Genomic DNA, 12,853 nt, shown 5'->3' on the forward strand with positions numbered 1-12,853 from the left:
GGCGTAATTCAGGAGAGACGGCCAGGGTTCATCCTGCCTCGAGGACCCCTATGTTTAACAAGCTCATGCGTCAAAAGTTTGAACCAGTACCACTCCGTCAACTTTGCTTCCGGGGGATCAGACGTGGTTGGGAAATTTGTGTTGGGAGCCGTGAGAAAACGCTTGACCATACAGTATACCAGCATGCTTGCTGTAGTAATAGTCATTAGTCAATTCGTCCCAAGAGACAGGCGAGAGCAAAGCTTCAACCGCCGTACGTCGTACGTCACCGCTATGCGCTGGCGTGGAGGAAGCAGCGTCCTCTCCCCCGCAACTATTTGTACGCGTGGATGAAACGGGAGCATTGATCGGGAGGGCAAGAGTCGTGTTTGGGGATTCCCGTGCAAGGACGGGGCCAAACGTCGTCGGTCGGGTTCACAAGGGACGGTTCATGAATGAATGGGGCAGTGGCAGAGACCCTTAATGGCAATTGATGGGGAAGTCCACAACAACGACAACAGGGGCAGAGGGAGGTTGGTCGGTTATTGGAGTCCGAAGACGAGTATAGAAGACAGACAGACGGCTTGATGGTGGTAATGGTGCTGGTGAGGGGCGCAGGGCGGTGGATGCACTGTGCAGTGAACTTGTGGGCGGCTTCGGCACGGTCGGGTCCGCGGGGAGCGCTCAGCTCAGTTCGGTGTGAGAGGCGCCGGGCGACACATTCAGCACAGTGCCAGCGTCATGGCGTGCGCCCGAAGCAACCCAACTTCCCCTCTTACCATCCACCATTCGCCATCCACCATCCACCACCATCCAATCCACCTACATCCATGAAGAGGAGCAGAGCAGCAGACTTGGCAACCCTGGGGGCGGCAATGGGCGGTACCATGGAATCCGGACTTTGAGTTCCAACGCCTGAAGCACGCAAAGCAGCAGCGCGAATTGCACTCTCCGAAAGAAGGGGTCTTGGGGCTCTGCAGCGGTTCCTTTTTTACTAGGTTTAATTCCTCCCAGCAAAAGCATTGCATCTTGGAACGGAACGGTCTTCGTACGGTACTTTGGATGGTCACAGGTTATACTGGTGCTGGTGCTGCTCCATTTCTTTTTAGAATCTGCCCCTTCCCACCCTTTTCCATTCTTTCTCTTCGGAACACATCACTCCTACGTTACCTTATCTCTCCCGCCAAGTTTGGTGAACTTCTTTTCCTGTCGTTGCTCAATTTCTCTTACCCTGTCATATCGTATTATCTCGTCTCGGCGCGCTGCCCAGTAGGAATAAAGCCTCCGCCGCCCGAAGAGCGAAGTCGGACCAATCATCTTTTGCGCCACCACACAAGAGCGACACACCCTCCGAGCGTCTCTTTTGCTACGCTGTCGTCATCGTACCCAGCTGTCGAAGCCTGCAGAAGCACCAAAGGAGCTCGATCCATCAAGGGCCCCCTTCGTCAAGCCCTCGCCTCCCTCTCCCTCCCTGCTTGTCCGTTACCTCATTTCGAGGCAATAGAGGAGTCGATAGCGCGGCATACTCCATCGAATCGACGAAATCAAACCGAACCATCGCCCGCTTGCTCGCATACCTCCCCCATCTAAAAAAGAAACCTCACACCCCGGGCCTTCTTTCCCTCATCCTACTACTACGGGTACTAGTAGTCCATCATGTCGTGGGAACTTTCTCGCCGTCGCATCGTCCGAGCTGTCAACAGCAAATACATTTACGGACGCCTCGTATGCCAACCCCTTCCATAGCACTGTTCCATCTGTCCCGCCCGTTTCTCTACTTGTGTCTTCCAAGACCAGTCCCATTCCTCGCACGCTGAATCTGAGTCCCTCTTGTCTCTCTTTCCATCCACGCCTGCACCAGGTCTCTGCTCGCTATTAATTCTATCGTTGCTCGCCGCCACTGACCATCACATTCAAAACTTGCGCTGACTTGCACCCCTTCGTCACAGCCACTGCTTCACGCTGTCATCGCACTGATCGAAATGGCGCTCGTCGCCAGGTTGGTATCCAAGTTCAACCAATACTACGATGAACGACCACGTACGTTTCTTCCCAATTTCGGATTCTATCCCAAATTTCTATTCGCCACTCCGATACACATCCGTGATAATCCAAGCTGACATGGACCTCTCCACTTGCAGTCCTTACTATGATGGTGACCAACGCCATTCTCGGAGGCATCGCCGACACGACAGCTCAAACCGTTACGGCCCTCCGCCTCAAGGCTGTTCGCAAGCCTGGCGGCCTCGACAAGAACGACGGCGTCGCCATCGAGATCCACGACCTCGACCGCAAGAACCCCTTTTACGAGAAGGACCTCATTCCGGACTCCAAGCATCTGCCGCCGCCGTTCGACTTCGAGCGCCTCACTCGTTTCATGGCCTACGGTTTCGGCATGGCGCCCCTGCAATTTCGCTGGTTCAAGTTCCTGTCGACGACCTTCCCGATGACCAAGACGAGCGCTTTTGTCCCTGCCATGAAGCGCGTTGCTTTTGACCAGCTCATCTTCGCGCCCTTTGGTCTGTTGTGCTTTTTCTCCGTCATGACTGTCGCCGAGGGCGGTGGCCGCCGTGCCGTGCTCAACAAGCTGCGCGACATGTACGTCCCTACGCTGAAGGCCAACTTCATCGTCTGGCCGGCCGTGCAGATCATCAACTTCCGCCTGATGCCCGTTCAGTTCCAGCTGGTGAGTTTGTGTCAGAGCTATGCGAATACGAGTGGCGGTGTCGTAGCTAACTTGTTCCGCCCGCTAGCCTTTCGTCTCCACGATCGGTATCGCCTGGACGGCCTACCTTTCCTTGACCAACGCCTCGGACGAGGTCGACAACCGTCCCGCCGCCCGCGACGACGACCACATTCGCCTCAGCTGAATGTATCGCATAACAAACCCGCTCGATTTCCTTTGTGTCATGGCCTGCGAGGCGGCATGGGCTGGATCACGTCGTTTTCCGCTGCAGGCATTTCCAGAGGCGTTAGATACTGGCTCGATGGGGAGGGCCTCATAGAGAGGTTCCCACGCATGTGCGATTCAGTCGTTCTTAACAATACCGGGTGTTTTCGATGGGTACAAGGCGTCTGGTGTCTCGGGTCTTACGGCTATGGGCAGGCCTGTTATTTTCACTTATGCAAGACAGCAATAAACTGCAGTGATTTCGGATATCTGTGTTCGTTGAAGTCGTCTATTGCTCATCGTGCCCAAGCAGTTAGTGGTCTGAGGACGGCGTGACTACCCCAACTTCGTTGCGAGATGCCGGCCTCTTTCTCGGCCATATTGCAGGGCCGTTTTTGATAGCAACCCCCGGTAACCCTGATGGGTAGGGTTTTTCTGGGCCAGGCTCTCGTCGCCGGCGTTGGCACCGACGGCAAAGTTGTCGTCTAAAAGTAGACGATTGCCCAATTATAGTGGCAAGACGAGAAACGCGTTAGTTGAAACGCTTGAAATGTCTGTTTGGTAAATTGAGGCTGTACCTCCGCGACCGGGGTGTTGAGGGGGAGGAACGCAGTTTCTGTGAGGTATCAGACTACCATCACGTCACAGACCACGGCGGGGCACACAGCCAGCAGTTCCTATCTTGCGGCGCCGCTGGTCTGGAGCTCCCCACTTCCGGCGGTCTCTGGCAAGGGAGAAAGGTAAGGTTAGGTACCTTACCTAGCAAGAGGCCCGGCCAGGTAGGAAAACAGCTGCCGCAGCCCATCCCACTAAGACACTAAGGCAAGAGGGACCAAGTTCAACCCCGCCAACAAAAAAAAGTCATGCAAAAAACCACTGAGAACTGCCCCTCGATGCACCTGGCGGGCAGGCAGGACCTCAGCACTACCCCCACCACCGCCGCCATGGGCGAAGCATCCCAACGTGTGTTGAACCACTTAAGGTGACTCTGACTGATGGCTGCATGTTTTTAGTGTGTGCGTCCCGTCCCATCCCAGCAGCTCCCCTCCTAAATAATACCTCAAGCCATATCCATCTCGTCTCTTCCCAACTTCTTCCTTTCCCTCCTTTCTCTTCTCTCCCTCAACTACACTTCCTTTCCCTCCTCCTGCAAACACCACAAAACCCCCCTCAATTGCAATCATGTCTCTCGCCAACAAGCTCTCCATCACCGACGTTGACCTGAAGGGCAAGCGGGTTCTCATTCGCGTAAGTCATCCAAACCCTGCTGTGATTCTGTAGTTCTGGTGTTGCCGGCCGCCGCCGTTGCTGGGGCGGGCGTTGGTACTGTGTTCGCTCTGCTCAATTACCCCACCACCATCTGCGCCTGATACCGGGTATGAGCTTACAGCCGTTCCGTAATCTGGCGATACGGGACGACCCGCGGGTATTCGCCTCGGGGCTCTACCTTCCTCCCTCTCCCTGCCATGCTACGCGCGGCGCGGCATTGGTGCATGTCACATACCCTACGGCCATATGCCTGTTTTTCCACCTCTGCTGGGCTACTCCCCACTGACCGATCCCCGCAGGTCGACTTCAACGTCCCCCTCGACGCCAACAAGAAGATCACCAACAACCAGCGCATTGCTGGCGCCGTGCCCACCATCAAGTACGCCATTGACAATGGCGCCAAGGCCGTCGTCCTGATGTCCCACCTCGGCCGCCCCAACGGCCAGGAGAACCCCAAGTACAGCCTCGAGCCCGTCGTCCCCGAGCTCGAGAAGCTGCTCGGCGGCAAGCAGGTCCAGTTCGCCAAGAACTGCGTCGGCAAGGATGTCGAGGACCTCGTTAACTCTGCCAACAACGGCCAGGTCGTCCTGCTCGAGAACCTGCGCTTCCACATCGAGGAGGAGGGCTCCGCCAAGGACAAGGACGGCAACAAGACTAAGGCCGACAAGGCCAAGGTCGACGAGTTCCGCAAGGGTCTCACTGCCCTCGGCGATGTCTTCATCAGTGAGCTTTCCTTTTCTTCTTTTCTTCTCTCCGCCAAAATGTGCGTGTACGACACCTGTAACACCTCGTACTGACTATTGGTAGACGACGCTTTCGGCACCGCCCACCGCGCCCACTCCTCCATGGTCGGTGTTGACCTGCCCCAGAAGGCTTCGGGCTTCCTCATGAAGAAGGAACTCGAGTACTTCGCCAAGGCCCTCGAGAACCCCCAGCGCCCCTTCCTCGCCATCCTCGGTGGCGCCAAGGTCTCGGACAAGATCCAGCTCATCGACAACCTATTGGACAAGGTCAACACCCTCATCGTCTGCGGTGGCATGGCCTTCACCTTCAAGAAGACGCTCGAGAACGTCAGCATCGGCGACTCGCTCTTTGACGAGTCCGGCGCCAAGACGGTTGGCAAGCTTGTCGAGAAGGCGAAGGCCAACAACGTCAAGCTCGTCCTGCCCGTCGACTACGTCACTGCCGACAAGTTCGACAAGGACGCCAACGTCGGTTCCGCCACGGACGAGTCCGGTATCCCCGACGGCTGGATGGGTCTCGACTGCGGCCCCAAGTCGGTCGAGCTCTACAAGCAGGCCATCGACGAGGCCAAGACCATCCTCTGGAATGGCCCCGCCGGTGTCTTCGAGTTCGACAAGTTCGCCAACGGCACCAAGTCGACGCTCGACGCCGCCGTTGCTGCTGCCGAGGGCGGCAAGATCGTCATCATTGGCGGTGGTGACACGGCCACCGTTGCCGCCAAGTACGGCGTCGAGGACAAGCTCAGCCACGTCTCCACCGGCGGCGGTGCCAGCTTGGAGCTCCTCGAGGGTAAGGAACTGCCCGGTGTTACTGCCCTGTCGAGTAAGTAAATCAATCCTCGTGAGCATGAGGATGCGTCCCGCTCTATGGACTCGATCGGTCTGATAGATGGGAAAGGTCGGGCTGGCAAAGCCAGTCTGTAGGGCCCGAAAGAAAGGAGAGCGGAAGCCCAAGGGAAAAGTAGCCATGATGAACGTAATGCTCCCCCGTGTCATGCATGTCCCTCAGTAGAGAAGAAAAAAAGTCACGACATCAATAAACAGTAAAAAACTAGACAATTTTCAAGCCCGAATCGTGAAGTAAAACAAGAAACCCTTTGGTTTTCTTTTTGTGTGATTTCGTTCCAACCTTGGTATGCCGCTAGTCGTCTGAGCTCGTACGTAGTCTATGCCCCATGGTCCCACACTGTCACGATGCGTCATTCAATTTCGACCCTCCTCCAAGATACCTCACAGGGTGTGCGGATTCATCGTCTCTTGGAGGCCTCGACTTTCTTCAGCTCCTCCCTAGGGCAAATATTAGCATTGAAGGGCCATGACAGACCGCGGTTCGGCGGGAAATGGGGGGATAGCCGTACTTCAGTTGCGCAGAGAAGTCGTCGCTCGTGTCGTCGTCGTCCCAGCTCTCTTCCCACAGGTGCTGCGTCGAGCCGCTCCCGCCGGCGGCCGCCTCGGTCTCTTCCTGGGGCCAGTCTGTTCGGGTCGTAGTCAAGTCAGCCGATGTTCAATTGTCAAATGCTCTCACTCTCCAGCTAGTCGCCTCTGCCGAGGGACCACCGCTTCAGCCCCTCGGCTGCGGGTCGATCGATGCACGATGGCATTCCACGCTCAACTCCAAGCCGAAGGGAGAGTATCGGGGAGCAGGACAGAAGGGGCCGACGGGGCTAGGAGGGAGGGAAGGGGAAGGAGGACGGAAGAGCAACGCACCGTCAACGGGGAAGTCCTCGAACTCGTCGTCCTCGCCGAGCGCGGGCTTCTTGGCGGCGGCCTGCTGCTGCGCCGTCGTCTCGTCGGCCTTAGGGTCGGCGGTCTTGTCCTGCGCGGGCTTCGCGTCCGAAGAGGCCATTGTGTGTGTGTGTATGTGTTGAGGTTGGTGCGTTGGGTTTTGAGGGATGCGTCTGCGCTATTCTTTCTTCTTTCCTGCGGGTTCGCCTTGCGCGGGCGGTGGTCGTTGTCAGGAGGGAAATCCTTTTCGGGTGAGGAGATCGCGGGTCGATGAAGGAGATTCGGATTGTGAAGCTGCGTGGGTTGTTGATAGAGAGAGGTTCGCGAGCAGCGGGATTGCAGTGGGTTGGATTGGTGATGGAAAGCTACCAGGGTACGTATGTACGGGGTTGCTGCTGCTGCTGCGGAAGTTACTGCGGAAGTTGCCGTGTTTGGCTGAGGTGCTGGGTGCGGCGGGGCGCTGGCAGGCGGCACTGGGAAGGCGTAATTGCTGGCCCTTGCGCGCTGGTCAAAGATACGGGATGGGTGGGGCGGGCCGGGATGGTTGTAGCTTTCGGCGGCCGGCGCACCTCCGTGATGAGACAACCTCTCGTCAACCTCCCCATGCCGTTCTTGATCCTCCATATTAGCACACGTGTTTCTTTCTATCATACACAAAACACTTTGTCTAAGATCCTCTTTTACAGTCTCCTTGCTAGTATCTTGCTTGCTATCCATATGACAATCCAGTTAGGGATACGATGAGACTTTGAATACCCTACTGGAGGCACTAACGTAACCGTAGCTGCAAAAGTATCATGTAACAGTCTTTATCAATTGAAACCAGGTGATTTGAACACTATTCCTGGTAATCATATGAAGTACGGACAGCACACTTAAGATATCGAGAGTTAACTTTACCGCTAAATCTATTAGATATAGTGAACTGTTCAGATAGGACAATAGGCACACTACTACTGCGCGGGCCTGAGGTCACCCACAAGAGCACGGTGGAAAATTGCATGATGTAGTTAGCGGTTCAAAAAATGGGGACTCAAGAGCCAATCTCTCACCAGAGTGTAGCAGGCCACGATCCCGCTTCTATTGAAAGTAGGACCTACATTGCCCTGTTCTCGGTTGTAGTGTTATCACAACATGTATGCATAACTATTCTTTTACATACTCAGACGATGCCAAATTGCTCTAATAGCCTTTAGCAACCCCTTTACATGACCTTATACTCTCAGAATCAACACTATTATCTGAGGGACAACGCCCTAAATAAACGATACTTAGATGCTTCTTCATATTGCATCAGCACATGCAGCTTTTAGTCGGCCCCTTACCAAATCTCCTCTCAGCCCCTACAGATCGACAACAATGGAACCATGCTCTCTAGACACGAAGAGGCTTCTTGCTTTAGTCGCTCCGTCATACAGTGACAGAACCAAACATCCTGGATACGCGTATAGCGTGACAGGCTTCCTGAGCCAAACATACTGGATACGCGTATTTGTACCGCTCTCATCCATCGGCAAGCAAATGAATTAACGACGAGAGCTAAATTAGACGGGGAGAGGTTCGTGTTAGATGCGTCAAGCGGTGTGGGTAGCGGTCTTTGGCAAAGTCACTGCAACGGACAAGCGAAACTGACCGAGACGTACTGACTTACTTTCAGGGTGGGTAGTATTGCCAGGCTGCCTTGAAGTGCGTTCCTGAAAACGCTGAAAATGTAGCATTCCCAAGAATCATCGCAAAAGAATTTCCAACTTCTCAAGGCACTCACACGAAAAGAGTCCGGTTTGTTTTGTTGTCGTACCAAATTTTACTAGGAACCTTCGAAAACATCGACGATTACAATTCAATGCCTTCCATCGTTCGCTATTATAGCATCCTCATCGTTTTCGGTGTCTGCAAGGCCCTTGCATCATCAGGATGCACCGAAAAACAGGACCATTTCCGCGACCCCCCTTCGAGACAACGCCCGAGATTCAGATACTGGCTTCCAGATGCCAGTGTTGATCCTGATGTTGTGAAAGCGGATATCAAGTCTGCCGGAAGTATTGGAGCTGGCGGCGTAGAGTTTTTGCCGTTCTATAACTACGGAGGGGAGCTCGGAGGGCCTCCTTTAGGGGTCGACTGGTCTACCTATGGGTTCGGCACACCGGCATACCTTCAACTCTTCACCACGGCGTTAGAGGCTCACAAGGAGGGTGGCATGGCAATGGACTTCTCACTTGGTCCAAATCAAGGGCAGGGTATTCCAGCTCATCATGATGATGAAGGACTACAGTGGGATATGGTAAGTAAATACTTTGCAATCGGAACCTGAGGGGCATGATGCTAACTAACTTATCCTAGGTTACAACCGCCCAAGAGCTTTCTTTCGGTGTAACTTTTAACCAAACGATTCCGGGCTGGGGGGGAGGCGAGCTTGTCGCCGCCATCTCGGCTATCGTTGTCTCCCGCAAAAACGTTTCTTACAATGTAACGGCGATTACCGGACTCTCGACGGTGACTTATGAGGACCTCATATTGAAGAATGGGTCACTTGAGGACGTGACAAACATGGTATCCGAAGATGGCAGTCTACTGCTGGAGGTCCCTGAAGCATCGCCAGGTGGTCTGGGGTACGAGCTTTTCTTTTTCTACCAGAAGCTCTCGCATAACCAAAACGTTCACTTTTCCTCCAACACAACTGGTTCCATTTGGGACAACGGATCTTACGTGGTAGATTACTTCAGTGCCCGGGGTGCTCAGAAGGTTCAAGATTTCTGGGAGCACTACGTCTTGGTCGACAACGTCAAGGAACTTCTAAAAGAAACGGGCAATTACGGTAAGTCCTTGGGTGTCGCGAAGCCTACATCCTTTACTGATCCTTAGTTACCTCAGGATGGGAAGATAGTCTGGAGATCAAATCCAATGTCTCATGGACCCCGACTCTGCCTACACGATTTATCGAGGTTTTCGGCTACGACCTACGCCCTTATCTCCCTCTCATCGCGTTCGGCAACAACAACATCAACATTCAGAACAATTCGCCTAGGAGTATCCAGTGCAAGCTGGACACACCAGACCAAGGAGAAGGGTATGTTAACGACTATCGAGCGGTTTTGGCAAAAGGGTATCAAGAGTACCTGGCAACTCTGTCGCGGTGGCTGCAATCTTTGGGACTCGGACTTTCTTCACAGCCTTCCTATAACATGCCCATGGACATGGAGGCATCCATACCGTTGGTCGACGCTCCAGAATGCGAGAGTCTCCAATGGCATGACAATGTGGACGGCTATCGACAGTTTTCGGGCCCAGCGAACTTGGCTAGAAAGAAGGTCATCTCCAATGAGTTGGGTGCTATCTCTGGTAGAGCTTACAGCCTCACCATCCCAGAGTTGCTCTTCGCCATGAACCGAGCTGTTTCTGGCGGTGTCAATCAGTTCGTGATCCACGGACAATCATACACCGGCAACTATCCCCAGACGACATGGCCCGGATACACCGCCTTCATCTACTACATTTCTGAGCTATACTCGGCAAAGCGTCCCGACTGGGACCATGGTTTTCACGCAGCGTTGGACTACATGGCAAGAATTCAACACGTTCAGCAGAAAGGGATTCCAAGAACCGATGTCGCATTTTACAACAAACAAACTGTCACTGATCCCAACATGGCGACGCTATATCGATTCGATGATCTCACCAAACAAGGTAAGAAGTGTTTGACGCTATTGAGCTTTGCAATTTACAGGCAACTGATGCTTTTTTTAACAGGATGGTCGTACGCATATTTGTCGCCTGACAACTTCAATCTGCCACAGGCCTACGTCGAGGACAATCTGCTCGCACCCGCCGATGCAAGGTTTCAAGCTCTAGTTGTGCTTGGCTCTCAGAACGTCACCCAGAACTCTCTCGCTCAGCTGAAGGCCTTTGCGGATGCCGGCTTGCCGGTCATCGTGGCGGGTGGCGTTCCGGCGCAATACGCAACCCAAAATCGGACTGCTACTGATGAACGGCTTTTCAATTCGTCTTTGGCAAATTTGCTGCAGCATAAGCACGTAAAACAGGTTCGAGAGGGCGAGATTTCCCAAAGTCTGGAATCTTTGGGTCTCAAGCCACGGGTGGGTGTTCGCACAAACGGTACTTGGTACACCACTTGGCGTGAGGATGCAGCAGATGGCATGAGCTACGCTTACATCTTCGGCGACACCGCGGCGGCATCTGGTGAGGTCGTTGTTGAAGCCACCGGCATACCCTACTTCTTCGATCCCTGGACAGGCACACGTGAGCCGGTTCTATACTACAAGATCGAGGTACATACGACGGTCATACCACTCAAGCTTGCTGGGAATCAAACCAAGATCATTGCATTCTCTCAGACCCCAATCGAAAATGTTCAAGTTCCCAAGTCCTACGCAACGAAATTGTCAGAAAACGTTATCGGATACAACGTAACTTTTAACGGCGTTCTGCTCCATGTTGCCACAGCTCCAAAATCTACACTCCTAACGCTGTCCACGGGGAAAACCGTTCAACATGAGAGCAAAGCTCCAGAGCCATTCGAGCTAAAGACTTGGGAGCTTGTGTTAGAACATTGGGAAGCCCCGAGAAACATGAGCGACGCGACAATCGCGGCTGTCAAGAGCAACACGACGCATCAGCTCAGCAATCTGGTATCGTGGACCGAGATCGATGCTGCAGCAAATGCTTCTGGAGTGGGCTACTACCACACCAACTTCACTTGGCCTCCAGGCTCAGTCCAAGACAACAGTGTCTCGCTGGGGGCATACATCAGATTTCCTCCAGTCTTGAATGCTATCACGGTGTACATAAATGGAGCCCGCCTTGCTCCCTTGGATTGCGTGGATCCTGTCGCTGACATTACTCAATACCTGATCAGTGGAAGCAACGATGTTGTCGCAGTGGTGCCAAGTACGATGTGGAATTATCTCCGCAGTATCTTGCCAGATATTAGGAGCAGTGGACGGCAGTTTTTGCAACTGGAAACAATTCCCAAGACTGAAAATGGGCTTGTTGGTGTGGTCAGTGTCGTTCCTTTTGAGTTTCTGCACATTGTGCCTTGAAGGTACATCCAATGCGACTTTTGGCTATATTTGTAAAAAAATCAGGATGAGATTTTCGTAGCATCAATCAGTATTGAAGTGGGTGATGATGAGGTTTATGGTAATTTAGAGTGGTTGTCAGTGAGGTCGAGCATAGGATATCGTTCACAATCACTCCAGTTTCCCATTATCAGCATTTATCTCAATTTCTGTATTAAAATTAGGTGCGCTCGATCACAGCCTTGGAGTACAAGTTCTAGGCAAATTATGAGATAAATGATGGCATCCATAATCAGAGACATTAATGGAGAAATCTGAGAAACACAAATGGTCTAGAGGAGCCACATCCAACATTCGAAGAGAACAATATTCGATACGAGGGACTAGTTATTAACACAATATTTGTTATTCTGGCGTGTTACTTTAAGTAGCTTTCAATGTAAATCCTCGAAGAATGGCTCGAGTTTCACTTGCTTTGCACGACCGGCGGCACAGATCACCTATGGTGGACTAATTATACTTGTCCACCCAGAAAATGAACATACTCTTGCTGTTGGGACAGAGACCATTGCGGAGTCTACCAGGCTTTTGGACCCGAACTATATGATCCTCATGCAAGATCAGTTCCGTCGGAATGGTCTTGTTCTTCCATTGACCAGGAGTATCAACGACGCCGTGCTGCGGGGCAACTGGGCGCCGAGACCGGAAAGGGAGAGTTCGACATCTACTCTCATGATGCATGCCCCTTTTACAGAGGTTGTGAGTTTTCAGACAGCCAGCGGGTGCCTTTTACTAACCGTAGAGTTTTCCTGGCGGAGACCCTACCGATTGGACAGACTTGACTGCCTTAAGTAAATGATCTGAAAGATGCTCACTCGCTTTGCATTTATCTCCGCCTACATGACACTCAGCCATCGCTGCCGTTCACTCTTCGCCTATGCTTTAACTAAGTTGCTTCCCCCTCCAACCTCAAGCTCCGCTCCCGATGTACCCCCCTACCCCCCAAACTCCCCCGGTCCGCCGCCACCCTCACGCGTACCTCGGATAGTAATTTAGACATGCATTGCAATATCCTCTCACCCACCACGTCTCCATACGCACCATCACCTGGCACGCCCAGCCGCGCTGCCTGGCCGGCTGGCACATCTCCGTCCACCGCTCCGTTGTGTCGCCGCAATCCTCCTTGACGACCTGCCGGATGATGCACATGG

At 53.3% G+C, this 12,853-nt stretch overlaps 5 protein-coding genes across 5 annotated transcripts; 3 read left to right on the plus strand and 2 right to left on the minus strand.

Moving 5' to 3' along the window:
• The first annotated feature begins 809 nt into the window (after window positions 1–809).
• On the plus strand, window positions 810–3,133 carry CDEST_02218 (uncharacterized protein). The gene is made up of 4 exons (XM_062918377.1): window positions 810–1,704; window positions 1,929–2,019; window positions 2,121–2,665; window positions 2,733–3,133. Exons 1-4 carry the CDS (start codon window positions 1,636–1,638, stop codon window positions 2,847–2,849), a joined length of 822 nt encoding a protein of 273 aa, XP_062774428.1. The 5' UTR covers window positions 810–1,635; the 3' UTR covers window positions 2,850–3,133.
• Window positions 3,134–3,755: 622 nt separating this feature from the next.
• CDEST_02219 (Putative phosphoglycerate kinase) lies at window positions 3,756–5,946 on the plus strand. The gene is made up of 3 exons (XM_062918378.1): window positions 3,756–4,117; window positions 4,438–4,861; window positions 4,946–5,946. The coding sequence occupies exons 1-3, from the start codon at window positions 4,052–4,054 to the stop codon at window positions 5,710–5,712; spliced, it is 1,257 nt and encodes a 418-aa protein (XP_062774429.1). The 5' UTR covers window positions 3,756–4,051; the 3' UTR covers window positions 5,713–5,946.
• Window positions 5,947–7,018, minus strand: CDEST_02220 (uncharacterized protein). The gene is made up of 3 exons (XM_062918379.1): window positions 6,589–7,018; window positions 6,240–6,354; window positions 5,947–6,168 (listed from the first exon to the last, which is right to left on the minus strand). The coding sequence occupies exons 1-3, from the start codon at window positions 6,725–6,727 to the stop codon at window positions 6,129–6,131; spliced, it is 294 nt and encodes a 97-aa protein (XP_062774430.1). The 5' UTR covers window positions 6,728–7,018; the 3' UTR covers window positions 5,947–6,128.
• Window positions 7,019–8,449: 1,431 nt separating this feature from the next.
• On the plus strand, window positions 8,450–11,663 carry CDEST_02221 (Putative Galactose-binding-like domain superfamily; the record flags this gene model as incomplete). Its single annotated transcript, XM_062918380.1, has 3 exons — window positions 8,450–8,887; window positions 8,947–9,421; window positions 9,478–11,663. The coding sequence occupies 3 exons, from the start codon at window positions 8,450–8,452 to the stop codon at window positions 11,661–11,663; spliced, it is 3,099 nt and encodes a 1,032-aa protein (XP_062774431.1).
• Window positions 11,664–12,671: 1,008 nt separating this feature from the next.
• Window positions 12,672–12,851, minus strand: CDEST_02222 (uncharacterized protein; the record flags this gene model as incomplete). The annotated part of the gene is made up of 1 exon (XM_062918381.1): window positions 12,672–12,851. The coding sequence occupies one exon, from the start codon at window positions 12,849–12,851 to the stop codon at window positions 12,672–12,674; it is 180 nt and encodes a 59-aa protein (XP_062774432.1).
• Between the last annotated feature and the right edge of the window lie 2 nt (window positions 12,852–12,853).

This window comes from Colletotrichum destructivum, chromosome 2 (assembly GCF_034447905.1).
Source record: "Colletotrichum destructivum chromosome 2, complete sequence".
Taxonomy (NCBI): domain Eukaryota; kingdom Fungi; phylum Ascomycota; class Sordariomycetes; order Glomerellales; family Glomerellaceae; genus Colletotrichum; species Colletotrichum destructivum.